We start from the raw sequence: 26,102 nt of genomic DNA on the forward strand, positions 1-26,102 counted from the left end.
TGCCCCTCCCTGATTCTTCTTCCACCCATCAGTCTTTAATTTCAGGAGCTTCTGATGTTGTTTTCTTGTTCTTGTGCAGATGCTTTTTTTACTGTTATTCAAACAGTTGCCAAGTCTAGTGTGAGTGTAGTGTTGCTCTTGTCTTAAAATGTTTTTTTGGTTGGGGTTCCTTCTCAGGATGAAATGTAAGCATAATCCTGGCATTTTCATAAAAACAGAAACATAATGAGAAACTGATCTTCATAGTCAGGATGCCTTATACATCAATTTTACAGTTTTAGTGCATCCAGTGCAGAAATTTAAAAGGTTCCCTTTTATGCTTGTTTTAGCATCTTGGTTACTTCTTACTTCTAAAATGGCAAATGTTTAGCTCAAAGACTGCCTTTGTAATTAACAATGTCTTGTGAAATTGACACTTACATTTCTTTTTAAGGTATTTATTCATGCACATGCAACTTTTATTTTAATTGCTTCACCAGAAGCTGGTTAGAAGCGTCATAGAATAGCACTGTTTTGCCCTGCAGACATGTCTGTTTGCATACCACATATCGCTCACTCTATTTTGGGCCTGAGGAGAAGTGTTGGGGGTGCACTGCAGGGCATTTCCATGCAGAGCCACAGGGACTGTCAGAAGAAATGTGGCTGATGTGAGTGATACATTTCTTATTGCTCTACAAGGAGATGACAGGTTACAGTACACAAACCTGTTGTGTACAGACTTCATGCTTATGGTGTTTATTCTGCTCTTTCATACTAAATGAAGTTATATTTTGATTTAGTAGAGTATAGATCAAGGCTTTTTCTCACCTTTTGTCATAAATGGCTGCTTTGCTCTGCAGACTCATTGAACCCTAAAAGGACCACAATGCATACTCTGGCATATTCTGGAGGTGAGCAGAGAGTGGGAAAAAAATAGAGCAATCATTTTGTGATTCCTGTCACATTGCCCTGGCAGTGTTTCAGACTTCTGATTGAGGGTTGGATAAATGTCAGCCTATGGAGATGAGAAAGAGAGGAGCAAGAGACACTGTTGTGGACGTGTATATGGCTGCTTGTGTCAGTCTGAAAACGAAATGCTGTTCTCTTAGTGAAGGATAGACAACAACAGTAATAATTTTGTATAGTTTTTACACTATTTATAGCACATATATCCATATTTTCAGGTATTCCGTCTGAGAAGCCAGTTAATGTTTCCGTCTGCCTTGAATACAGATGACGGCAATGCTATAACACCATCTAGTGTTGAAACATTGAGGAAAACACACTCAGTGGATTGCGGTTATGGAGTTTTTACATTCATCTCTTTAAAACCGGAACTGCTTCTGTGAGGCCAATCATTTGAAGCCAACGTGTAAATGATAAATTCACTTAAAAACAGATGTCCTACTCTGTACCTAGAAATTGCTGTTTATTTTTTAACACCGTCTTATGCGCCTGTAAGATAACTTTAGTTGACAATTACCTGAAGAAGTCATTTTGTGTTGCTATATCTCCAGAGGAGGAAGTGGACGTTAATGAGTGTCTGTTGTATAAACACATATATTTCTCAGGGTTTAGTAGCTCACCAGCATCTTCACCTTGAATGACAAGTTGGCAATCAGTTACACAGCTGACAGCTTTGGCTGTCTGCAGTCTGAAATGTATCACAGTGTGGAAAGATAACTTAAATTCATACAGTACAGAGACAGAAGACGGTAGATGTAATGTTTGTGTGGTTAGGAGCAGAAGCAAGGTAATATATATATAATATAGAGAGGATAATTTACTGAAGACTGGCAACATAAAATCGCAGCCCTACATACTAGTCGTAAACATGCTGGTCTGTATTAAAATGTGAGGTTAAAGAGTGCTAGCCTGACAGTCTTAATTAAAATTCCGTGGTTCCACCTGGACCAACCTTTCAGGAAGCCCATATATGACTATGACCAGCTGCTCCTCCCGTGCAGTCATTATGGGGATTAGGCATTAAGTCCTTTCTTTTATTCATAACACGGAGGGTCAAGTGATTCAACACATTGCTCATCATCATCCATTATTGAGTTCACGGTTTTATAAGACATACAACAGTATGGGTAAAATATAAATCCTTCAGTAACCTGTGTCTTTGCAGAGGGGCTTCCATTCTGAAATGGTGTCATGTTAAACATTGCACATCACATTTACTGACCAACCTCGACATAAAAGACTGATACTCTAATATTCTAGAAAAAAAAAATCAATATTTCATATATATTTCAAGTCCACTCACATAGACTTTCTTGAGACAAATTCACAATACAAAGTACCAGACATATATTCCTTTTTTTATTTTATTTTATTTACTTGTTGAAAATAAGTTAATACTGAAAATAAGTTTTTCAGTATTAAGGTTGTTTTGGTAATCGGTGAGTCAGACTTGTCCCTGTAGAAAGGACAAGACATCCTTTCCATGAGACACTTGAAGTATGTGTCATTGCCTCCTGAATGGTACTTTTTCCACTAAAGCCATGACTATGTGTGTTGTGGGTTGTGTAACTTTTTTTATATTATAATTTGAACTGAGTAGTGATCAGCAGCAGGGTACTCAGTTTTGCTAATTTGTCATTGCATTGAATGTTTTTTCTCCAGTACTACAAATCCACTCTTGCTTGAGCATTTCGACACATGGACACGCATTTGTAATCATTGACACAATTCAAAATGGGATATTTTAGTTGGAAAAATATCCACTTCACCCATTAACTCAAGAGGACATCCTTTTTAGTTAAGCAATACAAGAGAGGAGAGCTAAAAGCTTTAAAAGAGATCAATACACTAATCACACTTAAACGAGCATTCACAGCACATACCTCGATTGCTGCTTTGATATTTTACACCCATGTTACCTAAAGCAAAAAATACTCCTGTACCACGTCGGTTTCCAACGTGTCCTAAGATGTTCATAGATGAACGGATCGTAACACTGTTCAAAAGGAATGCCCATCACACGCTGACTTACTGGAGCGTTTTCTTCAGCTTTGGACTCTGCATCGCTTTCCTTGGACCTACCATTCTGGACTTGCGGTGTCAGACAAACTCCACACTTAGTCAGATCACCTGGGTATTCTTTGCCCAGCAGTTCTGCTTATTGATTGGGAGTTCGGTTGGTGGCGTTTTTAAGAGGACGTAAGTATCACAAACTCCCCAGCTGTTGTGTTACTACTGGATATTTTAATGTTTTCATATCCCTCATTAAAACTGTGTTTTGTCTCTTTTCTTTCTTCAAGGTTGTTCAGTGCTTTAGCTGCCTTATTTGTCTCTGCTCTTATCATCTCTGTAATATTTGCCATCATCCCTCTGTGCAATAATGTCCTCACGCTGGCCATCGCAATGGCTGTGTCCGGGTTGGCGATGGGTGTTATTGACACCATTGCTAACATGCAACTGGTTTCGATTTATCAGAAGGACTCTGCTGTCTTCCTACAGGTGAAAAAAGGCATTTAGTACATGCAATAATAAATACCTGGTTGCATTTAATGTATAATCAACCACAGATTCATACTAGCAGATGCTCAGTAGGAGAACACTGTTAAGTAGGGAGCTAATAATAGTCTGTAGTCCTCGACACATGTGGTAACTTATGTCCGTGGCCTTTCTAAATATTTGCAGGCTCTTCATTTCTTCATTGGGTTCGGCGCCCTGGTGAGCCCACTGATTGCAGATCCTTTCCTCTCAGAGACAGGCTGTGGGAATCACACAGGGAACGAGACAGAGATCATGCATCATTTCAGGAGCATGCTGAGAAACAGTCCGATTGCAGAGCACAACATAACTCAGAGCCAGCTGCCCCATGAGGGAGGGGAGTCCAATGTGCACTATGCATTCTGGATTATGGCTTTTATTAATGTAAGGCACCTGAACAGATAAGATGAGCGGAGGCATTTCTTAGAGTCTGATTTTTCTTTTTCAGTTTCAAAATGACAAACGTTGAATATTTGTGCACTTTCAGCTGCCCGTGCCCATTGCAGTCCTGTTTCTGATATACCGGGAGCAGCTGATTCCATGCTGCCCCAGCAGTACCCCTCGCCTTTTGGACAAAGATGAACTAGCAATGGAGAACCAGCAGGGAGCCGAGGGCACAGAAGTGGAGCAGAAGGAGCATGAAGCTGAAGGTATAAATATGGAGAAAATAATTTTTTCAAAACAGGTCTTAGGATTTGAAATGAATAATTTGTGCTTTTCAGTTTGGATGAAAACAAAACAGTAAACTCTTATTTTGTATGCAGCAATATGTCATTTGTGTTCTTCTACTGTTACAGGTCATGGGGATATCTTTAGCGGCTGTCAGAATGATAACCTGCACGGGCTGCCGGTATCCTTCTTTATGATTCATGTGCTTGGTGGTATGGTGCTCTTTATGACTGATGGCATTGTGGTGAGTGAAGGGTGTTTGTTTCACTTACTATTTTCCCATGTAAAATGTTACATGTGCCCTGTAAGTGGACAACATGAAACACCTTGTTTTTTTCTTCTCAGGGTGCATATGCTGGCTTTGTGTACACTTATGCCGTGACACCACCGATGTCGCTGCCTCATAAGACAGCAGGTTACCTCGCCAGTATCTTCTGGGCAGCAATTACTGCTGGACGTCTGTTATCCATACCACTCTCATATCGTTTCCAGCCTGTGAGGCTGCTTTTGTTCAACTTGGTAAGTTCAGTATAAAACTGCTGTGGTATTTGTGTGCCTATCTGTGAATAGACGTTGCCTATAACAGTGTAGAATAATTTCTCCTTTCAAAAGAACTGCTCTCTGAAGTGCAAAACGTCACTGTGCAGCACACACTGATGCTAGTGTGCTAAACCTGCCAGAACTACTTCACTTTGAACGTCGATCATTGCTAAATTGCATGCAAATGTTACAAAGTCAGCACTATTAGATCAATAAGGTGTAGTATATGTTATACTTAGCTAGCCTAGCTGAGTTTTCCTGCTTAAAATATATATAAATATATATAAAACACAAGGTTCTTTGAACAACCTTTCTTTTGTTTTGTTTTCACAGGCAGGAGCTATTGTTACAGTGTTGATTCTACTTATTTTCTACACCAACAGCACCGTTCTGTTTGTTGGGACTTGTTTATGTGGGCTCTTCCTCAGCAGTATATTTCCCTGTATGCTTGCTTATACAGAGGACATCCTTGATTACCAGGGTATAATGAAGTGTTTATCGCATAGTAATAATGACACAATATTGGAATCATTGTGGGAAGAGAGGAAATTAACCATGCATGTTTTTTTTGCAGGATGTGCAACCTCAGTGCTGGTAACAAGTGCAGGGATGGGAGAGATGGTAATGCAGGTTCTGGTTGGCTCAGTAAGTCTAATTTCCATCATTATAGGAAAAAAGTGATTTAGATTCATGTTTAGTAGTTTAATGTTGCTGTCTTTTTTTCTCAGATTATTCAGAGTGAAGGCAGCTACAGCTTCCTGCTGTGTGGAATGATAATCGCCTGCATTGGTTTTATCGCCTTCATTGGTCTCCTGCTGTTCCACCGAATGCACAGAAATTACCTCACAGGTACAACATCGTTCTTAGGAATCAGTAATTAGAAGAAGTGCTGAAGGTTTGTTCGCTTTCATTTATAATCACCGCCTCATTTTGTAAATCCTCAACAGGAACATCAAAAAGGTCAGCCATGGTGGAGGAACCAGCTGCAGAGCAGAATGCTCCAGCCAAAACAGAACAGAAAGAGGATAAAGAGACCAGCTGTGAGGAGAGCAAGGGTTTATAGTAGTTATAAATTATACATATATATTAGAGATGATAGTTCAGCTTCTTTGATTGTTTTTTTAAATGCAGAAAGCTTTCATCAAATCATCATTATTATTTTTATTGGTTGTTTTCATGCCTCTGTTTGTATATGTGTATATTATAAATGTAATAAACATGTTATAGTGATACAGGGATACAGTGTGTTTTTAATGATGCAATTGAAACATGAAAACAAAGAAAAATCCCACCTCCAGCAGTTTTAAATGATTATTTTCTTTTCCATTTAAATTTAACTATGTAAGCAGGCAGCCTCTGGTTTTACATTGTTTAACATCCAGCCAACATGAAGGAAGAAAAGATTCTGAGTGCCTGTATGAACTCAAGTCAAATGTCAAACAGTCATCCAGCCTTTGAACAGTTAACAAGTCATTTTTTAACTTAAGCTTTTAAGACCAGTTGCAACAAGAACATGAGCTGTCAAAAACCAGGCCAGCAGCGCAGTGCTCAAAGTAGGTCTTTCCTCCACTGCAGTTGTAGAACTGGTTCTTGTTTGTTGGGTCTGGGTACATGCCGTTTGCCTTTCCAACGCAGAACTCACTGTCCATGCCGCTGGTGCCAGAGTCCCCACCGGAAGAGTCACCACCGCCGGAGCTTCCTCCAGTGGTTGTGCTCATTCCGACGATTGGAGGAAGTGGAGTGGCAGGAGGCACACAGGCTGCAAACACCACAGATTATGACAGTTGTACCTGCTAATTTTACTGTGACCATTCATAATAGATGTATTGCAAGGGTCCTTACCTGCTTGATCCAGGTTGAGTCCCTTTTTCAGAACATTAATCAGTGGGTATTTTCCCTGGTTACAGAAAGTTCCCAAGTAGTCATCCATATCAATAGTCCACACCATGGCACCTCCAAAGCTACTTTGTTTCAGCCAGTCAACCTTAGGAGGTGCAGTAGAGCGATGTTTTAAATGTGATTACAACCTTGATGTTATCACATGACCTTGTCAGGGTGTTGGTTGGTAACAGCCACATGACACAGCATTCAATACAGGGACAGGAAAATACAGAAAATCTGTTATACTACCTGCTTCAACAAAGATGGACACATCCACATTTAATATATACAGAATACTTTATCAATATTTCACAGAATATGGGGATTAAAAAATATTTTTAGATTTAGATTGTTCTGTCAAATGCTGAAATATTGAGATATTCTGTTTATGTCTGTTACCTTGGTCTGAAAGCTCTTGATGTTGTCATAGCCCACCCACTGGTTTCCCATGTAAGCATATGGTACATCCTGGGCCTGGTTCCAAACCTCTGTTGCTCCATCTTTCAAAAAGCCACAGATCTGTAATTTCACAAAGCGGTGCATTAGTCACCTTAACAGCAATCTGTGTTGCTATGATAAACCACCACAACAAAGAAAGCATACCTCAAAGTAGGCAAGCTCCCCAGCCTCCTGGGTATATTTCCCTGGAGTTCCAGCACCGGCAGAAGGAGCTCCTACACCATGGTCAGCAGGGTTTCTAAGAGTAAATGTGTTGCCATATGTGGGGAAACCAACTATCAGCTTCTCAGCTGGGGCTCCCTGGCTCTTCCAGTAGTTCATGGCATAGTCCTGAACAAAGAGATTATATCTGTGTGTCGGGAGCTAGATATTTAGCTTTGTGTGGATATAGAGAAACTGCTTGTAAAAATATACAAAGACTTGCAATGTCTGTGAGGATGTTGAAGAACTCACCACATTGAAATAAATAAAGCCACCCTGGTCCTTAGGGCCTTTGAACAGGGGGCTGCACTCTCCGGTCATAGGGTCCCAAGAGCCATGGAAGTCATATGACATGACATTGATCATATCCAGTGCTCTTGGAGTGGAAAACAAGAGGTTGTTATTATGGCAACTTTAACAAACTTGGATTCATGCTTTAAGACGAGGTTAACACTGCAAGCACACACACACACACACACACACACACACACACACACACACAGACAGAGACAGAGACACAGGTGCTTCAGATGCCTACTGGCCAAGCTTGGAAATCTGATAAGCAGAATCAATGGTGTCCTTTCCAGCCGACACAGCCGCTGACATCAGAAGACGAGCCTTGTTGCTCTGCTTGGCCTCGTTCTCAAAGGCAGCTCTCATCTCCTGTTGAATGTCAGCAGATATAAAATATTTAGTCCTGAACTTCAGATTTCATATTTCGTGATTTCTAAAACGGACACCCTAAAGGGATTTATTGTGGCGTTTTTGCTTTCAAGAACAAAATCATTTCCACCTTATTGAGAAAAAGTCAGAGTGGAGCAGAAATCCAGACAATGCAGACAAACCTCCAGGAAAACAGAGTAGTACTGCTTATCCTCAGGAGGGCTGCCTCTGTTGGCCGGATACTCCCAGTCAATGTCAAGCCCATCAAATTCATACTTCCTCAGGAACGAGATGACCGAGTTGATGAAGGTCTTACGGTTGGCAGGGCTCGACACCATTTGTGAGAAGCTAATGTATGAAGAGAAATATATTAATGCAGACAGTACTTAAAGTGGCAAGTGTGCAATTATCTGCAGACAATCTCACCCTGCAGAGCCAAAGTTCCATCCTCCAACAGAGAGGAGAGTCTTCAGATTGCCATTTCTGTCAAGGAGTCAGGCATTTTACCCTGCAGTTACAACTCAACAGCTCCTTTACAAACAGGCACTAATCACTTCAGACACTCACTTGTTCTTCAAGCCGTTGAACTGACTGTAAAGCTCCACATCATTCCACTCATAGGTTGCAAGTTGGTTGTTCTTGATGGTGGCAAAGGCGTACAGAAGATGGGTACACAGGCATGGGTCGATGTCAGTGGGCATGTAAATGGTTGGAGGTGGTCGATACTGCGCCCAGTTAGTGAAGTAGCATGACAGTATGAAAGATGAGCCTTAATAAAGAGGAGACACATTATTTGCAAAGCATATACAATATGTAAGTATAAAATGGAAGATTACCAGTATGTGCAAATTGCTTACCAAGCTGCACATGCAGCAGCAGAGCCAGAGCTGTCAAGTTTAAAAATCATATTGTTATCTTCCAGCAGAAAGAAATGAATGGAGAAACTGCATGGTTAGAATCTTTTAGCATAGAGTTGGACTGACATACCTGCCAGAAACAGTGCCTTGCCCATGATTACCTTGTACGAGGAGGTCACCTAACAGGCGGACTCACTTTTATACGTACCTAATTTTCCTCTGCCAAAAATGTGTTTGTGTAAGCTTTATGTCTGTGATTACTTATCGTTTTCTCCGCAGGCACACTTTCTCCTTGTATGAAGGACTCATTTATCCAAAGCAAATACAGGTCCAAGCTCTACGGCAAACAGGCCGGGACTTGATGTGAAAAATGACCACAGAAATTTAAAAAGACCTGTGAGAAATGTATCACAAATGTGTGTTTGTGGTGTACATTTGAGGGTTGAAACATTTGTGTGACTGTGCAGAAAATTTGGATTAAAACTGGTGGTATTTCTGTTTCAGGTCAAAAGTTGCATGTCAGCACTGACTGAGGAAATGGATGACTCTGACCTTCATGTAGTCATCAGCTGCTCATCTAGCCCGTGAGGAAATGCTGACAAAAGAAGACAACACTCAAGCACACAGGTCTGTCCAGGGTAGTGGATTTGAACCAACACATGTCTTATGTGCCTTTTTTGACATGTTCTGCTACCTCTTTCCCAAGATGAAGATTCAAAATGCAGATTTCCTCCCTAGGTTTGAAAAACTTAAGGGACAAGCTTCACACTTTGTACATAAAATGACTTCAACTGCAGTTGAAGAGCTTAATAAATGTTTAAATTGTTAATATATGAAGTCACATACAGTACCTGCATGGAGACAAGGGTAAACAAGGTGAAAGACAGATGTGTATAATTTGTCCTAAGTGCGATCCATGTCATGCTGCAAATTTATTGTCACTGTTGAGCAGCGGCACGAAACATTAGAAGTCAACTCACACAAACAGCGGGCTAAAATGCCTTTGAAAACCTATTTAGATGGCAGATATGTGATGATAAATATGTTTGACAACTCTAATCATGCGAGAAGGATCGTGATATGTCATGAAGAATGATTTGCATAAAGCGCTTGCAGGGGAAAAATGGGAAACTTATCTAATCATTTTAGCTTCCATTATTGCATAGCTTTCTTTATCTGCAACAGTTTATATAATATTTAAAAGAAAGATACGCCTGTGTGTCAGTGGAAAAAGCACATTGGCTGGAACCAGTAGTCATTTAGATTTCCTAAATAGACTTGTCTGCTTTTTGTTCTCAAAAATTTGAAGTCAATCTACACTCATAGGTTTAAAGTCAAAATTTAAAGTCAATCTACTCTGTCACCAAGGGCAGTTTATTATGGGGCCTAGTTGGGAATTCTTTCCTTAAGGTACAAGTCAAAGACTCATCTATCATGTAATGCATATATATTTACATTATACATCTGCTCTATTTAAAAAAAATGAATACTAACACTGTGATATCATTCAACACTTGCTTGGATATCCACAAATCTTATATAAGCTTTATAATATAAGCTGTTCTGTAAGTTATAAACCATAAAGCAGAACCAGGTTTGTCTCTGGGGAGCTGCAGCACACTTGCGACTGTAGAATCAATCTGCATCTGTGTCCTTTAAGCGTCCTATAAGTTTACATAAATATCACCAAGTTTTATGTATGGTGTATGATGTGCAGTGTAATCCTGTGTAGTTAATGTATTTCATAAGCAATGAATTATAAACTGTTTCTTTCTGACCTGGAGTATTTGTTATCCACGTGCTAGTGTAAGCTAATAGCTAAAGGCTAATTTAACATCTACTAAGTTACTATTATGAATTATTATCAATGCACTCAGGTTTTCCAGAAATGAAGTGATAACACTTAATAACAACACTATTAATAATATTTGCAATCTACTCTTAATGTCTGTCCTTCCAGAGATGCTGATCGCAGGACTATGTTCTTATTATAGTTGAGGATAGATCAGTCTCAAGTAGACAACTACCTAAATGTATTCTATGATGGATATGAGTCATTTTTTCTATTGAAATCATTTGAAATTGCCTTAATCATACAGATACTATGACAAAGTTAGTTTCTTCTAATAAAATGGATCAAAAACTAAAATTTTATATGAGCTGATAATTAAATGTCCACTCAATTCAGCAAGAAAACCAAAAGACTCAAACTCTGTAAAATGGCATAGAACATAAGACACTGCAGCCCAATAAATGATAACATAATCTTTTATGATAATACTGGCATCATTAGTAAGCCATTACAATGTACAGTGGCTCAAAATAGCAAAGAATCAAATTAGGGGAATGAATGCTTGAGAAATTAGTCAGACAAATGCAATGGAAGTAAAGCAACAGAGCAAAAGATAATATTGTTTGTCTCACAGCAAATTATATCTGCAGAAGGTTTTTGAACATTTTACAGCATCTGATTAGGCTGTGCAAGACACAAACAGCTGCTAGAAGACTAGTTTAGATAGACTATACATTATGTAGTTTGACAGGCTGGCCTCTAGTGCCACCTGCTGGTGTCTTTTTTCTACAAACTACTCATTCCAGACAGGGTTTTTTTTATACTTCTGTGCTTCTTCTATTACTCAAAAATGCCCAATGGCTTTAGTTTGACTAAGTTTATCAACCTGGTAGTCCAAAGAAGAAATTCTCATGCTACAAACCTACGCAAATAAACATTGGATTTCCTTAATCTGCTTAATTGCACAACCAGAAATGAAAAGAGGAAGCTGCTGCATGTTGCATAGATTTTATTTCACATCCTTCATTTCATTCCAACAGTGAGGGTATCTGAGTGCTCGCCTTTAATGGAAATATAGCACACCATGTAGCTTTGTAATAGCAGAGTATCTTAAAAAGAATAATGATCGGGAAAACAATGTTTTTGAATTTTGTGGCTCTTTTTTTTATGTTTCTAACCAAGCGTACAGTGGATTCAGTCCAGCTGTCGGCTCCAGCGGAGGTAACAGGAACGTACGGTGGATCTGTGATGGTGTCTTGTCAGTACGACCTCCAGTTTAAAGACAACACAAAGTACTGGTGCAAAGGGCCGGTATATGAGTTTTGTGGGGTAGTTGTGAGGACATCCAGGAACCGACCTAATAAAAGAAGCTTCATTGTAGATGATAAGGAAGCTGGGATCTTCACTGTAACCATGACTGCACTCGGAGACAGTGATGAAGACACATACTGGTGCGTCATCTCCAGATCTGGAAGGAATGTCTACACTTCTGTAAGGCTCATCATCTCCCCCGCAGGTATGCTTCAGCTGCGTTTTCTTTATATTCTTACTTTGACACAGATTTATTACTGACCTAGAAAACCTGGCACTAACTTTAAACTTCAATACCGTCATAAAATCCTGCTGTTTGCCTTAAAATCTAGTTGTTTGTTGAATAGCATACAAAGTTTCTGCTACCTTCACCATAGAAATCAGCAACACCTGAAGTTTGATTCAAAAATATTGTTTTGATGCAGTTTATTGAAGGCTACAAACTAGAAAACAATCTGACTTTCAAGGGGACATGTGCAGAATTCAATGATAAATAATCAGAAAAGACTTTTGTCTCATTTCTTTCCTTTCTCTATCGTTCAAACAGTGACTGTAGTGAGTGACCCCATATGACATCATAAGGGAAAACACCCTCCAAATGTGTTTACAGTCAACCTCCTGTCCTGTGCAAATGTCACTTCCTGATTTTTGTTTTGATTTTTGTTGTTTTACAGTGGCAACCACCACTGCGACACAAACCACTTCATCACTGATACTGGAACAAACCAGGTAAGATGCTGTTTAATACTCTTCTTTAGTGATATGAAATCAATCACAGCGAATGGAAAATTCAGAAAAAAATAAATAAATAATACGTGGTTCATGTTTGTTTTATAGTTGGTGGGCAGCTCTTCGTTGGATCCTTTTTATTTTAATGTTATGTGGTTTGGCATTAACGCATATCACACTTTGGTGGAGAACAAAAAAAGCTGGAAGAAAAAGCTCGTTGAAACAAACTCAGAGAGACAACACTGTGATTTTTATACATGGATAAATTATATAAACGTGTTCCTGCCAAGGCTACAAAACTGTTCTTTCAGTGTTCATTCATTCATTCATTCATTCATTCAGTGTGTCAACTAAGCTGAAAATAAACCAAGTGAAAAAGTAGCTTTCAGCCTCTTTTTTTTTTCTTAAATGATTAAAACCTCATTAATTTCATTGCCAGGGCCTAAGATAACTTTAGACCCAACCTTTGAATATCCAATCAGCTTAAAATTAGCACCCCTGGAGAACTGAGGCTCTTAGCTTTTGTTTAATTTATTTGCAGATCCTGTATGGATGGTCATGGTTGTTATTCTTTTTGTGATTACCCTCCAATTTAGGGTGTTTTTTTTTACACAAAATCTGTCAGTGTCAGGACTCCAAAGCTCTGAAACCGGTGCAGAATAAAAATCCCTTCATGCATAAATAAGCAGCCAACTATTATAAAGAGCCTCTTAAGGCTTCTGCCTCCTTCTCTGTCTAACATGTGATAGTCTCAGCTGAGATAGGATGTTTCTATCTGAAGTAATCAGGTGTCTTCCAGTCAAAATCAAAAGTAAATTATTCTCAAATTCCTCAGAAAAAGATGATATTTCATATTCTCAGTGATGATTAGTGATGCTTCTCAGGCAGATTTTATTACCCTGGTGGGTGAAGCTGCAAGAAGTCTGCAAGTTTCTTTTGTATACATCATTTATCACAAGTTTATCATTGTACACCTGTAGAATCAAATGCAATAACCCTGCATTTAATCATATTTTGTGAAGCTTATCATTTTTCACTCTAAGTTTATCACAGGGGCAGTGCAGTGTTGGATTGCATTGTAAATGGAAGCATTTTTGTACAGCAAACATTTAACCCATTATAAACACATGTTATTCATATAATCATAAGTAAGAGCATGCAGGATGTGAATTTTATTGAATGATGTATTATAGTCCCTTGTAGGCATGTACATGGACAGCTGTGGACACAACAGATGCATAATTGTGCTCTGGATGTCAACACAAATCTGGTAAACAGTAAGCACATAGGTGCAACCAAACAGCCTCTTACACACTACCCTCAAAAGACAAGGGAACTGTGCATCAGCAGAGTGCCTGTTTCTGCTGATATCAATCCGCTGCACATGTCCATGGTGTCTGTTGTAGTGGAATTAGACAGCCCATCACATCTGTAACTGCCCATATGTGCCTAAGACATAACAAAAGTCCCACAGAACCAATAAAGTGAAGCAGCTGAATTAAAATGTAATTAAAATTAAAATAGAATCAAGCTAAATAATAGCGTCACATAATAATGGGGACCTTTAAAATCCAGATAAAATAACCCTGTCTGGGAGGAAACTGTCCTTTAATTTTATAATAATAATAATTGTATATTTTAATTGTATACACCTGTCATGTAGGTCAAATGATCTTCTTACTAGATAGATGCTAAAGATATTCTTATTAGAGCAGTTTGAGGAGAGGGTGCAAGGTAGGAGGTGAGGTGACATCACCACTTCTGCTGCATGAACGTCGAGCACAAAAATAGTCAAGGTAGCTAAAATCACTACAGAAAGTTAGCTTTCAAATTAAAACACCAGAAGGAAACCTTTGACAGTTCTTCATTACATATATGAATGAAAATCTACACATAAGGAAAATACATTCAAGTAAACAAATGGACATTCAACTTTGGTGCCAAGGTGAGGAATTCACGGGTATACGTTTGTAAGGACGATAAATGTTTTATTTTGAAATTGATTTCCGGTTTCATTCTGTGTAGCTTGACAGACTGCCCGAGCGGAAGTCGGGACTCGGCTCTTCACTGTACCAAGTTACTGCTCGCTGGTGCCAACGCCCGGCGAAACAGACAGCTAACGTTAGCTAGGAGAGATACGGAGGTACACTGGTACGTAGCCCAAACATTTTCTGTTATCTTCCCGTGTAGGTATTTGTGATGTATATGCTCTGACTATGATTTTAGACTTTACTTTGTTTGCAGCTATTATGCCGGCGCTGGTTTAGAAGCTAATGGTAGCCGGCTGTTTGTTAAAACTAGCTAACTAGTTAGCATTGTGTGATGACTGGAAGCACTGCGGTAGAATAGTTTGCTAAAGAAACACATTTTCATTCGCACTACTCGTTTGCTAAAGTAGCCTATGTTAAACCGATTCATTTAGTAGTTCGTGTAATTATAAGTACTGAACATGGTATGGGAATTAGCGGGTGAGTAACGTTGTCATTAGCTTGCGTTAGCCTCCAGACACTGTTGGTGCTAATGGGGTGTGACACTGAACTGGTAAATGCAAGAAAAAAACACTGCCATTCTTCCTAGGATCATACTCTTAACGCAATGTAATTAGCAGCTGTTTAATCGGGACACTTTAAGTACCTAACAATGCTTCATGGCTAATGTTTATGTAACAAAGATGTGAGTGGCCTAACTTCTCTCCTTGCAGCTATCATAATCGGCAGCAGCGTCAGAAAGCACAGAGATGCAGACTATCAAGTGTGTGGTGGTGGGTGATGGAGCAGTGGGTAAAACCTGCCTGCTGATTTCATACACCACCAACAAATTCCCCTCTGAATATGTACCAACAGTAAGTTTTTATTTCACTTTGGTCACATTTATATGCAACTTTTGATGAGCAAAATCAGAACATTAAAGGGGAATATTTATTACCTTACAGGTGTTTGACAACTATGCAGTAACTGTAATGATTGGGGGTGAACCATACACCCTTGGCTTATTTGATACAGCAGGTATGTTTCCCTTTTCTCTTACATTGTAAGTTAATTTAGGTATTGATCACAGGAAAATAATGTGTGCATGGTTCCTTTACAGGGCAGGAGGATTACGACAGGTTACGACCACTAAGCTACCCACAGACTGACGTCTTCTTAGTGTGTTTCTCAGTTGTTTCACCCTCCTCGTTTGAGAATGTTAAAGAAAAGGTGAGTGCATAAGGTTTATTTAATAAAAAGTTGTTTATCAGCAAATCAAATCACCAGGTTCTTTAAAATGATAATACCTGAATGTTTATATTTATATAATAAAAAAGCAATATATTAGAGGAGAAGAGAATATTAGAGGATAGTTCCACATCAATTAAGAGACAAATACATAAATACATTAAATAATTTCCCCATAGGGAAATTAGGTAAGTAATAAATCAGTTTAATGTGCATTGTCTCATTTGTAAATCTCTGAATTGCTGTATCAGACCTATGGTGATGAATATTTATCTGTGTTTTCCCTCCAGTGGGTTCCTGAAATAACTCACCACTGTCCTAAGACCCCGTTCCTGTTGGTAGGCACTCAGATCGACTTGCGTGATGATCCCTCTACAGTGGAGAAGTTAGCCAAGAACAAACAGAAGCCAATAACACCTGAGACAGCAGAAAAACTGGCTCGCGATCTTAAGGCCGTCAAATACGTTGAGTGCTCAGCTCTAACGCAGGTAAGATTTGAAACTTAAAACAGGTGTTTCAGTGGCAGTTTTCTAACAAGTGTGGAAATGCTTTGCTTTGCCTTTATCTAACAGTGCTTGGCTTAAAGCTTCATCTAACTCTGTGTTGTGTGCCTGTCTTTTCTCCCTTCTTTCCCTCTTTCTGTAGCGGGGATTGAAGAACGTATTTGATGAGGCTATCCTAGCCGCTTTAGAGCCCCCCGAAACTCAGAGAAAGAGAAAATGTTGTTTGTTCTGATGTCTTCTCTTGCATCTTGCTTTTGCCTCTTGATTGTCTGCTGCTTATTCATTGTAAACAAAATGTCTGTCACTGAAATAAGCGCCATGCTCTTTTAAACTTTGAAAATTCTGTGCCCAATAACTTCCTTCTGTTCATCTGTGTTTTCTTTTCAACTTGGCCTAATCACAATTACTCATGCTGCCTGAAATGATAGAGTGCCAATCTTTCTCCTTTCTGTTGTAAGCACTTTGTGTGTCTGTGTACCCGGTCATGACCGTTTTGGGTTTTTAAACCGACCTTCTGTTATTATCTCAGTATTGAGCTCATCTGATAAAACCCCACAAAGGCATTTGTGCTACATTCTCTCAGACAGGAACGACAGTTTTTTTTTTCTACTGCAGCATCAAAATTTTCCATGAGCTTTTGTCTTAACTCGGACAACCTGATCATAAGGAGAGTCTTGTATAATGTTATTTGAATAAAGGAAAATTTTGATCGCCCTCCATTTCTACGCAACTTTCTTTTGCACTTCTAGCTCTTTGTATTTGGAATAGCTTTGTTTGAATATTAATATTTTGTTTCCACAGAAAGGATTAAAGAATGTGTTTGATGAGGCAATACTGGCTGCCCTGGAGCCTCCCGAACCTAAGAAACGACGTAAATGTGTTCTGCTCTAAGTTTCGCCGCAGCCTTCTTCACACCAGTTTCCAAATCTAGGTTAACAGTCCTGAAGAGGTTTTTCCACACAAAGCACATTCCATCACGAGATATCAGATATTAGCCTTCTCACTGACTTAACCCAAAAACATATTCAGCGTTTTGAACGGGATTTTAAGACTTGTACTTTTGGTAGTATTCTGATTCCATTGATATGGTCATAGATGATGTGAACACTGAATGCCTGGACTATAGTAGGAAACGGTAACGGACATCTTGAAGTCTTGATTTTATGGATGTTTTGCTGAAGTGTTTTTCCAAGAGAACTCACTATGAATTGGTATTTTGTAGAGATGTTGTATCCTGTAAATTATAAACAAGCTGATAATAATGGGTTAATGAAATGCTCCAATTCTGCTTGTAGTAATTCCCTCTTTCATATGATGACAAGCCATGGAACACAAACATGCATTTGATTGATTTTGCATCATTCTTCCATCAATGGAAGCGTGCTACAGTAGCAATCTCAAGTCAAAGAAATCAAATGTTTTATTTTCTAGATATTTTTTTTAAGAAAGATGCATGTCTAAAAGGGTTAATAGGAGTTTTTCTCTGTGTTAACAAAGCCTCAGGCTGATCTAAGGAATATATGATAGTGTGACATTTCTAGGCTACGCTCTCACTCGTCTCTGATGTATGTCCTGAATGAACATCACAAGTTAAAAACCGTTTAAATTCTGGGATTATCTGCTTGTAACGCCAAGCTAACGAACTGCGTTTGTATACTGGACATGCCTGCTGCTTCACTGCAGCATCATTAACAGTTCTTAACAGTTCCCATCCTGTGAAAAAAAGTTACATGACTGAACTAGATGTATTTGCATTTGTCTTTTACTACATCTGCACCTAGACTGTGGGCTTTAATTTGATTTGTAAATATAGTGAGAATAACTCATAACTTATTGACTGAATAAAATATGTGCAGTACTGATAGTGAGATGTAGAAAAAGCAGAGATGACACTGAAGTCAAACTAACCAGGAAAATGTTGTTTGATTTTTATTCAGTTTGCCTTCAAAGTTGTACTGTATCTTGCTTGTAATAAAGCATCACAATAAACCAGTATTATGATTATAAACTTAACTTCAAAAGTACGATGTTTTGTGACTTGATAGTTACATTGATTACACATAGTAATGTAAGAAATAAAAGCTTCCAGCGTCATAATTATAGGATGACACAGCGACGCAGAAAGTTATTCCATTAAGGCAGGAGTGTAAAAACAGTGCTGTAGTGTAACAAATACAACTTCAGGCTTGCTTTCCTCATCCAAAGCTGTTCCAAGTGAGATCACAGGATTCACTGGTGCCTACACTTAACCCCCAGTTTGATCAGTAAATTTACAGATTTGTAATTCAACCAACATTAACATAACGGCTAACGCCATAGCACAGATGCTGTCTATGCAAGACACCTACAATTATATTTCAATTTAGATAAAACATTTCTGTGAGCCTGTTTTAATTGTCTCTTAAAGTGACTTTAGGAATAACAACCTTTTAAAATAATATATATTTGTTTTAATGTTGGTTACGCATATCCTAATTGCACAAAAGTGTGATTAAAATAAGATGTTCTTATAATAGGCTGAAGAGATTTAGATGGGTTATATTACAACACAAAACACATTAGCTAATGAAGTTTTTATGAGGTGTAAAAGCCTCACACATGGCTGGTAAAGTGCACTATAATATTGAAGATAACGATGACATCACGTTACTTTCATTTGTCTACATGACAGTTACTTCTACTAAAATGATGTGGAAAAACACCATTGGTTTTTTTTTTTTGATAGTGCAACTACAATGATGCAGTGATCGTCCCTGCAGCATATACATCATAGTACATTGATGTGTATTTTAAAGGACCATTGTGTAGGACTGGATGGCATCTAGTGGTGAGCTGGCAGATTGCAGCCACCTAACACTCATTGTCTTAACTGTTTAGAGACAAAGTTCACTGGCTGTTATTTACATGCCGATGTGGTGAGATGTTGGAGCTTTAGATACCAAAACTATAGCATATACAGGAATTGCAAGCAGAAGGCAGGATGCCAGCATTGGACGAATCTCTGAAGGCTATGTGTCCATGCGTAGAGAGGATTGAAGCAAGGCGTCTGGACTTGTAGAGTCCATGGCTGGACATATCTCAACACAGCTGTCAGTGACACGAATTCCATACCATCCGGCCCAAAACTGAGAGTCTTTGCCGCCATGTGTGAAGCGGATGAATCTCACTCCTGGCCCATAGTTCTGGAACACGTGGGTCATCTGAAAATAAACACCAAGAATTATCATTGGGCTCTTGCACACCAGCTGGACCTCGGTATGTTTCAACCTTTAATTAATACATACCTGATTCCACTTCTGATCATTCCACTGGTCAAAGTGTACGGTTTTGGGGGTAAATGACTGGATGACCTCCTGACGTTGATTCAGCAACTGCACAGACATTGTGTATTCACAGCCACAGTCCCATCGTGGTGCATACCTAATGTGACAAAGATGCACAAATAATGCCTACATGGGTAAGAGATCAGGAAATACATCTAAATGTAAGCCAGCAATATTACAGGTACAATTATTTTTGAGTAACATTTCAAGCCAGTTCTGCCTATATAGCTCATTGTGGTCCTCTGTAATAATTGTAATAACCTCACCAGTCGGATATCCTGATGTCTGGCTGGACCTGATCCATGAATGATGCGTTGTAACCTTCCCTTGCAAGCTTAATCAGCTGTGTTTTTGTGCACATTCTATAAATAACACAAAGCATTTTGAAATTAGACCATTATTGACATCAACCATATGAAAAAAAATCTTAGGATTCACTGCTGGTGAATACCCAAAAGAAGTCACAAAGTTTCTCCTGGCCCCATTTGGATGCGGCACCATAACGTCCTCTATTTTCCAACTGTGACCACCATTCTGCACAATCTCCCATTCCTTCATTCCATCTATAAAAAAGTATGAGAACCAGTTTTCATAACTTTTTCATCATAAAATCCTGGCTTTAACCTAACGCCAAGTATTTAGTTGTTTCTTACCTACTGTTCTTGGATTCTTGATTAGATTTCGCCTCTTCTTGCATGCGAAGTAAAAGAACCTCCAGTCTTTAGGTATTCTGGAAGAATCACAGGGACGATATCTTTCTCTCTTACATCTCTCTCTCCACAAAGAATCACTGTCGGCTATCTCCTTCCATTCATGGCACACTAACCGACAGTGACAAACCACCTGGTGGGGAGGTAGATTAAGGAAAATCTCCTCCAGGATCTCCAGAGGAACAGTGCAGACCTGGCAAGAACAAAAAAATAACTGATAAGCTCATAGGCTCTGATCAGTTGGGTTTTCTATCACTGTCTTCTGCATTTCAGTTGGTTTTGGTTCATCTCAATTATGTATATCATGAATTATTTATTACGTTTTCCAATTTAAAAGACAACTATGTAAATTCAGAGAGGGGCAGTGACTTTGTAGGCTCAGTACCAACACTTGTATTTCTATAAAATGTAGTAAGCCAGAAAAAGAATTGGTATATGTACAGAAGCATAGAATTTAACATGCAGTCTTTCTACCACATCTGGTTGCGTTTTACAGCATGCAAGCCAGCAGCCATCACTGGTTATACAGACCCTCAAGGAGAAGACATTTCATACAGGTGAGCCACTAAGAAAACACAACAACACAACACATTATTCTCTGACAAAAGTAATATACTGTGGCACCAACCATTTTGCCAACCACTTATCAGTGGTATCTACACACACAGGTACAGATGTAAACAAGAGGGTTAAAATCCAATTCATGGATAAGCAGTGTGTCCCAACTTTTACGCCAACTTTGTGTATAAAAATGTAGCTGTAAAATTGTCAAACATAATTTTTCTTTAGCATAAGTGACAAAGAATATGACACCAAGGTTTTTAATTTGGCTTCGTTAACAAAACTGGTACACTTAAATCCCCTCCACCCCCCCCCCCGAGTTCAGGCTATTTGGTTTCTTCCAGCTGACAGCTACATAGCTAGCAACATAGCTTAGCAAGCTGAGGAGCCGGTAAAGTGCTGTCAAACAGTTGCTAACTGTGGTGTGAACCACAGTCTGACGTATGAAAGACCCATGACAGCTCACACAGGTAACAACATGACTTTAATATCATTTAGGATTCACTGAAAGTTTCACTTTCAAAGTGACTTTAATGATAAATATTTGTGTTTTCCAGAAGTATCGATTCGTGTTAGCTTGTTTTGTTGAAAAAATTAGCAACAAAGCAGGGACTGAAACAGACTTTTAGACTTTAAACCTTAGATAAAACAATCAATGAGTGTTGACTTTAATACCATGTTGGCGTGAAACTGTGCCCCTTGCAAACAATAAAAGAACACAAACTGCCCCTGGTGACACGTCCTTGCAGCGGTTACATTAGAATAAGCTGCGGGATACTCACATTTTCGTTGTAAAGTGAGATTGACTGTTCCGTGGCTGAAGACGTTTCCCCCAGAGAAGATGCGCCGTAGCTGTGACTTGCACCCATAGCTTTAGCGTTTCTCTTCCTGCCTGATCTAACTCAGATCAGGGATGTTTTTTAACAGGCAGTGCAGCCAGATACTAGATATACACTTACTTACATGCTATTTTTTGCCCCCAACGACCGCTTACTCATAATTTAGAAAGTAGGTACGGTCCTTCGGGTTCCCCCTTTATGCGTCAAAGGTCTTCCTGTAAGACGGTTTCCCACTGTGCGCTTGTTGCTGATCAAAGACAGTCGCGCTGAAGTCTGAAGGCGGAGCTAACAGCTCAAACACAGCAAAGGTACTCGGGGTCGTAATGGCACCATAAAGATGAGGATTCTTAAATATTCATAGACCAATATTTTTACTTTTATAGTGGCTTAAAATCACCACGTTTACCACAAACTCCAACGACCCCGGCGATTGTCGGTGTACGCCGGTTAGAATTTGTAGCGAACCCCCTTAAAGCGTCCTTAAAGGAAACTTCCGGTATGTGTCATCCGGGGTAAGGCGCATCTGCTGAGGGGGAAACTGTGATGCACATATATTTCTGTTTGTATGTGTGTGATGCATAGTGATATATTTATTATCATTAATAATAATAATAATAATAATAATAATAATAATATGTGTATATTATATAACTAAGTAAAATAGGCAGCATATGAATATATTCTGTTTTAAGACTGCTGAGAAAAAAAGGTAGAAGTTGAAATATTGGATTTTTGAGTCATTTTTTCTTATAATTACCACACACACATCAGTTTTAATGCTGTAACTTGTAATACATTATTTTCATGACTAAATTGGTTACAAAATAAAGCTCACAAAATACAGTATAAGTCACTAAAACACACATAAAGCTAAAGAAATGATGCAAAAACAGATGCAGTTTTAATACCATTAGCAGTTCCTTTGTTTCATTAATTGCCATTTATTGCATTTGCCTTTCAATATCAGATTCTTCAGTATTAGTGGCAAATTCTCCGGTCACCTTAAAATTAATTAAAACTGTGAATAGAGATTTTGAGATGTTATATTTTGTCTAATGGTGCCAAGTTTTTATGTATTCATACTTCATTCTAATGCAGTGGGCTTTGTATCTTCACAACTTTTTTTAATTACAAATTCCATTTAATAAAGGGATTTGCACATGACTTGAATTTATACCTACAAAAAAAAAACATGCTTAATACAAAGACTACTACTAAGGTAGATGCAACCTGAAAGTGAAAATCCCGGTTAACAGACATTTCTCAGAAGACTTATGCATCCATTGCTGGACAGATCTCGACACAGCTGTCTGTAAGACGAATTCCGTACCACCCTTTCCACCACCGTAAATCCTTGCCTCCGTGAGTAAAACGGATGTATCTGACTCCTGGTCCATAGTTTTGGAATACATGAGTTATCTGAAAAATAAATAGTCAGTGGGTCTACAGTTGTTGTTCGTCATTGTACCTTTTCTTATGTTTTCGACATACCAGATTCCATTCGTCACGGGCATTATCAATGTAAATAGTTTCTGGATAGAACACCTGGACAGGCTGACCCTCTTCATGCAGCAGCTCTACCGAGAGCTTGTATAAGCTGCCACAGTCTGACCGTTGGGAATAACTAAACACACACACAGAGCCAGAGAGGAATGAGTGAAAGAACAGACACAGTAGTCAGCTTAATAACATCATTAGGTGATGATGTTGAATGCTGTATTCTTCTCACCGGTCTGATATCCTGATGTCTGGCTGGAACTGGTCCATGAATTCTGGGCTGTAGCCTTCTCTCTCTAAATCAATCAGCTGCGACTTTATGCACATTCTTCAAAGAACAGACATTTATTGTATATCACTATAAATATGTGATATAAAAGCAGTGCCACATGTCTGGTGTGCACAACTATTGGAATACTTACCCAAATGAGGTAACAAAGTTTGTTGTGATTGTCGTATTTGGTACAGGGATCCGAACGCCATGAACTGCCCACTGATCACCACCATTTTTCAAGATTTCCCAGTGCTGCAGTTCTTCTGCAAAACAGAGTAATGCAAAGGAAGTGACGTTCGTGTTGTGCAGGTTTGTGTCCAGCAGCTAAAGCAGGTGGTTTTTAAAGTTTGTTACCTGTTCCTGATGGGTTTTTGAGAAGATTTCTTCTTCTCTTGCATAAGAAGTAAAACAACCTCCAGTCACGGGGTTCTTTTAAAGCGTCGCGGATGTGATATCCTTCTCTTCTACATCTTTTTCTCCAAAAAGACTTACGGTCAGCCACTTCTTTCCATTGACTACACACTAACCGGCAAAGGCAAACCACCTGATCAGGAGGAAGATTCAGGAAGATCTCCTCCAGGGTCTTGGAACAAGGAGGACACAGATGAGACAGAGCTCAGAACAAACACTGGTGAACACACAGTACATTAGCAATGCACTCATCAAGTAACTTTTACCTGTACACATGAAGCGTTTATCAAACTGCTATTGCTTTGCAATTAGTCCAGCCCCTTTGCCCCTTTTCTTGGTTCATGTCAGAGCTCATCGGTTATTGTTTGCTGTTTTCTGGTGTGATAGATTTTGCATTTAACCTGCTCACCCACTGTAAAAACTTGACTTATAGTACATTAACAAATATTGTAACACTGCTAATAAAGTGAGGCAGATGTGTGTGACAAAGAAAGGTTGGAAGTCTGTATTTAATTTTCTAGATTAGACAGTTTCAATTTAAAATTCAGTCTCTTATCAGTTTTGTGTACTTTTGGTTTGTTGGGACTTTCCAGACTAAGAGCTGTGGCAGGTTGTCAAGGGGAACTTTTGTCAGTCATAGCTGCAGCTTCAGAAATAAAGATGTCTGCTAGTTTAGTATGGTGGCGGCTGTGTACTGGAGCTGGAATCAGATTGATAGCTGGGATGATGTCGCCTTTAAATTTCTGTAGCAATACATGAAGGGTAAATGAGTAGATGCAAAGCTGTGACATACTCCACAGCATCTGGCAGCTTGTTCTCTCACATCATCTGAGCAGAACTCTTTTTCTTGGTCGTGTAGGAGAACTATTGTGTGATTGGTCAGAATTTTGGAGTGGTTGTAGTGAATGCCGAAAAGTGGAGAAGCGCAGATTCCACACACAGAGCTACTGCTCAGAATATGAACATGCTACGAGCACGTACACACCCATACCTGAAGCATGTGAAGTATGTCTGTTCTCATGAAGTATGAAAAACAAGCATAGCCGGTCCGACACTTACATCCACACTCAGCAGCGGCGCGGCTGGAGCAGCTGCAGCGGGTGTTGGAAGCTTCCTGGTCGGACTGTTCCTCGGGACGAGTTCGGAGCTCTCACTGTCCTCAGCCATCGCTTTCCTTGTCATCGTCTCAGGCGCACAATGGCCTACAGAAGCTTAGCCGGAAAACACGCACCGTAGCTCAGTCACTTTCACTTTCACTTTCACTGAGAGGTTCATCGGCCCACTCTGCCCTGTGTGCAGGGGATGGGTCAACACGCAGCGTCACTTTCACTAAAGACATTTTTATAGTTTGTATCATTCATTCTCTGGAAGAGGAGGAGGGGGAGAGAGACTACTGACCACAGCCTTTTGATCAAAAATACATTTATCAAATCACATTATATTAATCACGAACAATTTATGAATTATAACAAAAAAAAGGTCTCATAGTTGTTTAGTTATGGCTACTATCTAGTAATTAAAAACCTCATCATCAATATTTGCATACATTATATGACCAAAAGTGACCAAAATTTGCATTGTTTGCTTGTTCATCAGTGTTTTGAGACATTTATGATAACAAAGCAGTGGAAAATGTGCTGAAAAGGTTCAAAACCGAGTTATTGTTGCAGCTTTAGAGGATATAATAAGGACTTCCTGTTTCAACAGGGCACAGAAAGGTCACAGAAATGATCCTCCTTTGCTGTTGGTGGCTTGATGTCCACATGCTTTTGGTTTTTATCTCACAATTATGACTTAGTAACTCCCAGTAGTCCTTTACAATGCCTTTACATGTGGTTCTTGTAATAATTCAAAAAATGTAAATTATGATCAAATCCTTAGTTATGCATTTGGCACTTTTTTTTGCTATATAAGTCATAAACGCCTCCACTTTTTATGACATGCTATTGGACTCATTTTCTTTTTCAAGTGGCAATAACAAGCCTCCAAATTGCTGACTGATTATAACAGACTGGTTTGATGAACAAACAATGTTTACTACCTTTGAGATCCAATTCTTCTAATTCCTCCAGGGCGGTATTTTTTATTTTTTTTTACCCAACACTTTAAACCAATCTCTTTTTTTATGGCACACAAATCTGCAAACTCACCTACATCAAGAAAAGGGTCACACAGAAAGCCGATATG

At 39.1% G+C, this 26,102-nt stretch overlaps 6 protein-coding genes across 8 annotated transcripts; 3 read left to right on the plus strand and 3 right to left on the minus strand.

Moving 5' to 3' along the window:
- The first annotated feature begins 254 nt into the window (after positions 1-254).
- mfsd4ab (major facilitator superfamily domain containing 4Ab) lies at positions 255-5,752 on the plus strand. The gene is made up of 10 exons (XM_028409402.1): positions 255-3,144; positions 3,246-3,444; positions 3,628-3,864; positions 3,968-4,130; positions 4,278-4,393; positions 4,495-4,668; positions 5,023-5,170; positions 5,264-5,334; positions 5,418-5,538; positions 5,637-5,752. The coding sequence occupies exons 1-10, from the start codon at positions 2,858-2,860 to the stop codon at positions 5,750-5,752; spliced, it is 1,632 nt and encodes a 543-aa protein (XP_028265203.1). The 5' UTR covers positions 255-2,857.
- Positions 5,753-5,913: 161 nt separating this feature from the next.
- Positions 5,914-9,006, minus strand: LOC114438448 (acidic mammalian chitinase-like). Its single transcript, XM_028409807.1, has 11 exons — positions 8,881-9,006; positions 8,751-8,780; positions 8,461-8,662; positions 8,320-8,376; positions 8,076-8,241; positions 7,769-7,893; positions 7,483-7,606; positions 7,174-7,359; positions 6,970-7,089; positions 6,532-6,673; positions 5,914-6,448 (listed from the first exon to the last, which is right to left on the minus strand). The coding sequence occupies exons 1-11, from the start codon at positions 8,903-8,905 to the stop codon at positions 6,180-6,182; spliced, it is 1,446 nt and encodes a 481-aa protein (XP_028265608.1). The 5' UTR covers positions 8,906-9,006; the 3' UTR covers positions 5,914-6,179.
- A 2,582-nt stretch (positions 9,007-11,588) lies between these two features.
- On the plus strand, positions 11,589-12,863 carry LOC114438450 (CMRF35-like molecule 3). Its single transcript, XM_028409812.1, has 3 exons — positions 11,589-12,058; positions 12,528-12,582; positions 12,691-12,863. Exons 1-3 carry the CDS (start codon positions 11,665-11,667, stop codon positions 12,845-12,847), a joined length of 606 nt encoding a protein of 201 aa, XP_028265613.1. The 5' UTR covers positions 11,589-11,664; the 3' UTR covers positions 12,848-12,863.
- A 1,767-nt stretch (positions 12,864-14,630) lies between these two features.
- On the plus strand, positions 14,631-18,313 carry LOC114437976 (cell division control protein 42 homolog). Of its 2 annotated transcripts, none has more exons than XM_028408965.1 (6): positions 14,631-14,733; positions 15,284-15,424; positions 15,515-15,587; positions 15,670-15,779; positions 16,088-16,285; positions 17,102-18,313. In XM_028408965.1, the coding sequence occupies exons 2-6, from the start codon at positions 15,320-15,322 to the stop codon at positions 17,189-17,191; spliced, it is 576 nt and encodes a 191-aa protein (XP_028264766.1). In that variant the 5' UTR covers positions 14,631-14,733; positions 15,284-15,319; the 3' UTR covers positions 17,192-18,313. The 2 variants fall into 2 exon arrangements, with proteins under 2 accessions (XP_028264766.1, XP_028264767.1); XM_028408966.1 differs by lacking the exon at positions 17,102-18,313 and adding an exon at positions 16,443-17,014.
- Positions 18,314-18,955: 642 nt separating this feature from the next.
- On the minus strand, positions 18,956-22,188 carry LOC114437975 (F-box only protein 6-like). Of its 2 annotated transcripts, XM_028408964.1 has the most exons (7): positions 21,677-22,188; positions 20,277-20,526; positions 20,075-20,186; positions 19,890-19,985; positions 19,585-19,720; positions 19,367-19,500; positions 18,956-19,321 (listed from the first exon to the last, which is right to left on the minus strand). In XM_028408964.1, the coding sequence occupies exons 1-7, from the start codon at positions 21,761-21,763 to the stop codon at positions 19,309-19,311; spliced, it is 828 nt and encodes a 275-aa protein (XP_028264765.1). In that variant the 5' UTR covers positions 21,764-22,188; the 3' UTR covers positions 18,956-19,308. The 2 variants fall into 2 exon arrangements, with proteins under 2 accessions (XP_028264765.1, XP_028264764.1); XM_028408963.1 differs by having other exon boundaries at positions 18,956-19,500.
- A 383-nt stretch (positions 22,189-22,571) lies between these two features.
- LOC114438634 (F-box only protein 44-like) lies at positions 22,572-25,157 on the minus strand. Its single transcript, XM_028410129.1, has 6 exons — positions 24,975-25,157; positions 23,859-24,087; positions 23,653-23,767; positions 23,463-23,558; positions 23,225-23,357; positions 22,572-23,152 (listed from the first exon to the last, which is right to left on the minus strand). The coding sequence occupies exons 1-6, from the start codon at positions 25,095-25,097 to the stop codon at positions 23,006-23,008; spliced, it is 843 nt and encodes a 280-aa protein (XP_028265930.1). The 5' UTR covers positions 25,098-25,157; the 3' UTR covers positions 22,572-23,005.
- Between the last annotated feature and the right edge of the window lie 945 nt (positions 25,158-26,102).

The sequence above is a fragment of the Parambassis ranga genome, chromosome 7 (assembly GCF_900634625.1).
Source record: "Parambassis ranga chromosome 7, fParRan2.1, whole genome shotgun sequence".
Lineage (NCBI taxonomy): Eukaryota > Metazoa > Chordata > Actinopteri > Ambassidae > Parambassis > Parambassis ranga.

Coding starts and splice junctions, on each gene's coding strand:
- LOC114438450 (XM_028409812.1), top strand. CDS start 11,665: ATGATCGGGAAAACAATGTTTTTGAATTTTGTGGCTCTTTTTTTTATG. Junction 12,059..12,527: donor GCTCATCATCTCCCCCGCAG/GTATGCTTCAGC, acceptor GTTGTTTTACAG/TGGCAACCACCACTGCGACA. Junction 12,583..12,690: donor CTGATACTGGAACAAACCAG/GTAAGATGCTGT, acceptor TTTGTTTTATAG/TTGGTGGGCAGCTCTTCGTT.
- LOC114437976 (XM_028408965.1), top strand. CDS start 15,320: ATGCAGACTATCAAGTGTGTGGTGGTGGGTGATGGAGCAGTGGGTAAA. Junction 15,588..15,669: donor TGGCTTATTTGATACAGCAG/GTATGTTTCCCT, acceptor GTTCCTTTACAG/GGCAGGAGGATTACGACAGG. Junction 15,780..16,087: donor TTGAGAATGTTAAAGAAAAG/GTGAGTGCATAA, acceptor TTTTCCCTCCAG/TGGGTTCCTGAAATAACTCA.
- LOC114438448 (XM_028409807.1), bottom strand. CDS start 8,905: ATGGGCAAGGCACTGTTTCTGGCAG. Junction 8,663..8,750: donor GCTGCTGCATGTGCAGCTTG/GTAAGCAATTTG, acceptor CTCTTTATTAAG/GCTCATCTTTCATACTGTCA. Junction 7,894..8,075: donor ACTACTCTGTTTTCCTGGAG/GTTTGTCTGCAT, acceptor GACATTCAACAG/GAGATGAGAGCTGCCTTTGA.
- mfsd4ab (XM_028409402.1), top strand. CDS start 2,858: ATGTTACCTAAAGCAAAAAATACTCCTGTACCACGTCGGTTTCCAACG. Junction 3,445..3,627: donor ACTCTGCTGTCTTCCTACAG/GTGAAAAAAGGC, acceptor AAATATTTGCAG/GCTCTTCATTTCTTCATTGG. Junction 4,394..4,494: donor TTATGACTGATGGCATTGTG/GTGAGTGAAGGG, acceptor TTTTCTTCTCAG/GGTGCATATGCTGGCTTTGT.
- LOC114437975 (XM_028408963.1), bottom strand. CDS start 21,763: ATGGGTGCAAGTCACAGCTACGGCGCATCTTCTCTGGGGGAAACGTCT. Junction 20,187..20,276: donor CAAGAATCCAAGAACAGTAG/GTAAGAAACAAC, acceptor ACTTTTTTATAG/ATGGAATGAAGGAATGGGAG. Junction 19,986..20,074: donor AACTTTGTGACTTCTTTTGG/GTATTCACCAGC, acceptor TGTTATTTATAG/AATGTGCACAAAAACACAGC.
- LOC114438634 (XM_028410129.1), bottom strand. CDS start 25,097: ATGACAAGGAAAGCGATGGCTGAGGACAGTGAGAGCTCCGAACTCGTC. Junction 23,559..23,652: donor AACTTTGTTACCTCATTTGG/GTAAGTATTCCA, acceptor TGTTCTTTGAAG/AATGTGCATAAAGTCGCAGC. Junction 23,153..23,224: donor CCCGTGACGAATGGAATCTG/GTATGTCGAAAA, acceptor TTTATTTTTCAG/ATAACTCATGTATTCCAAAA.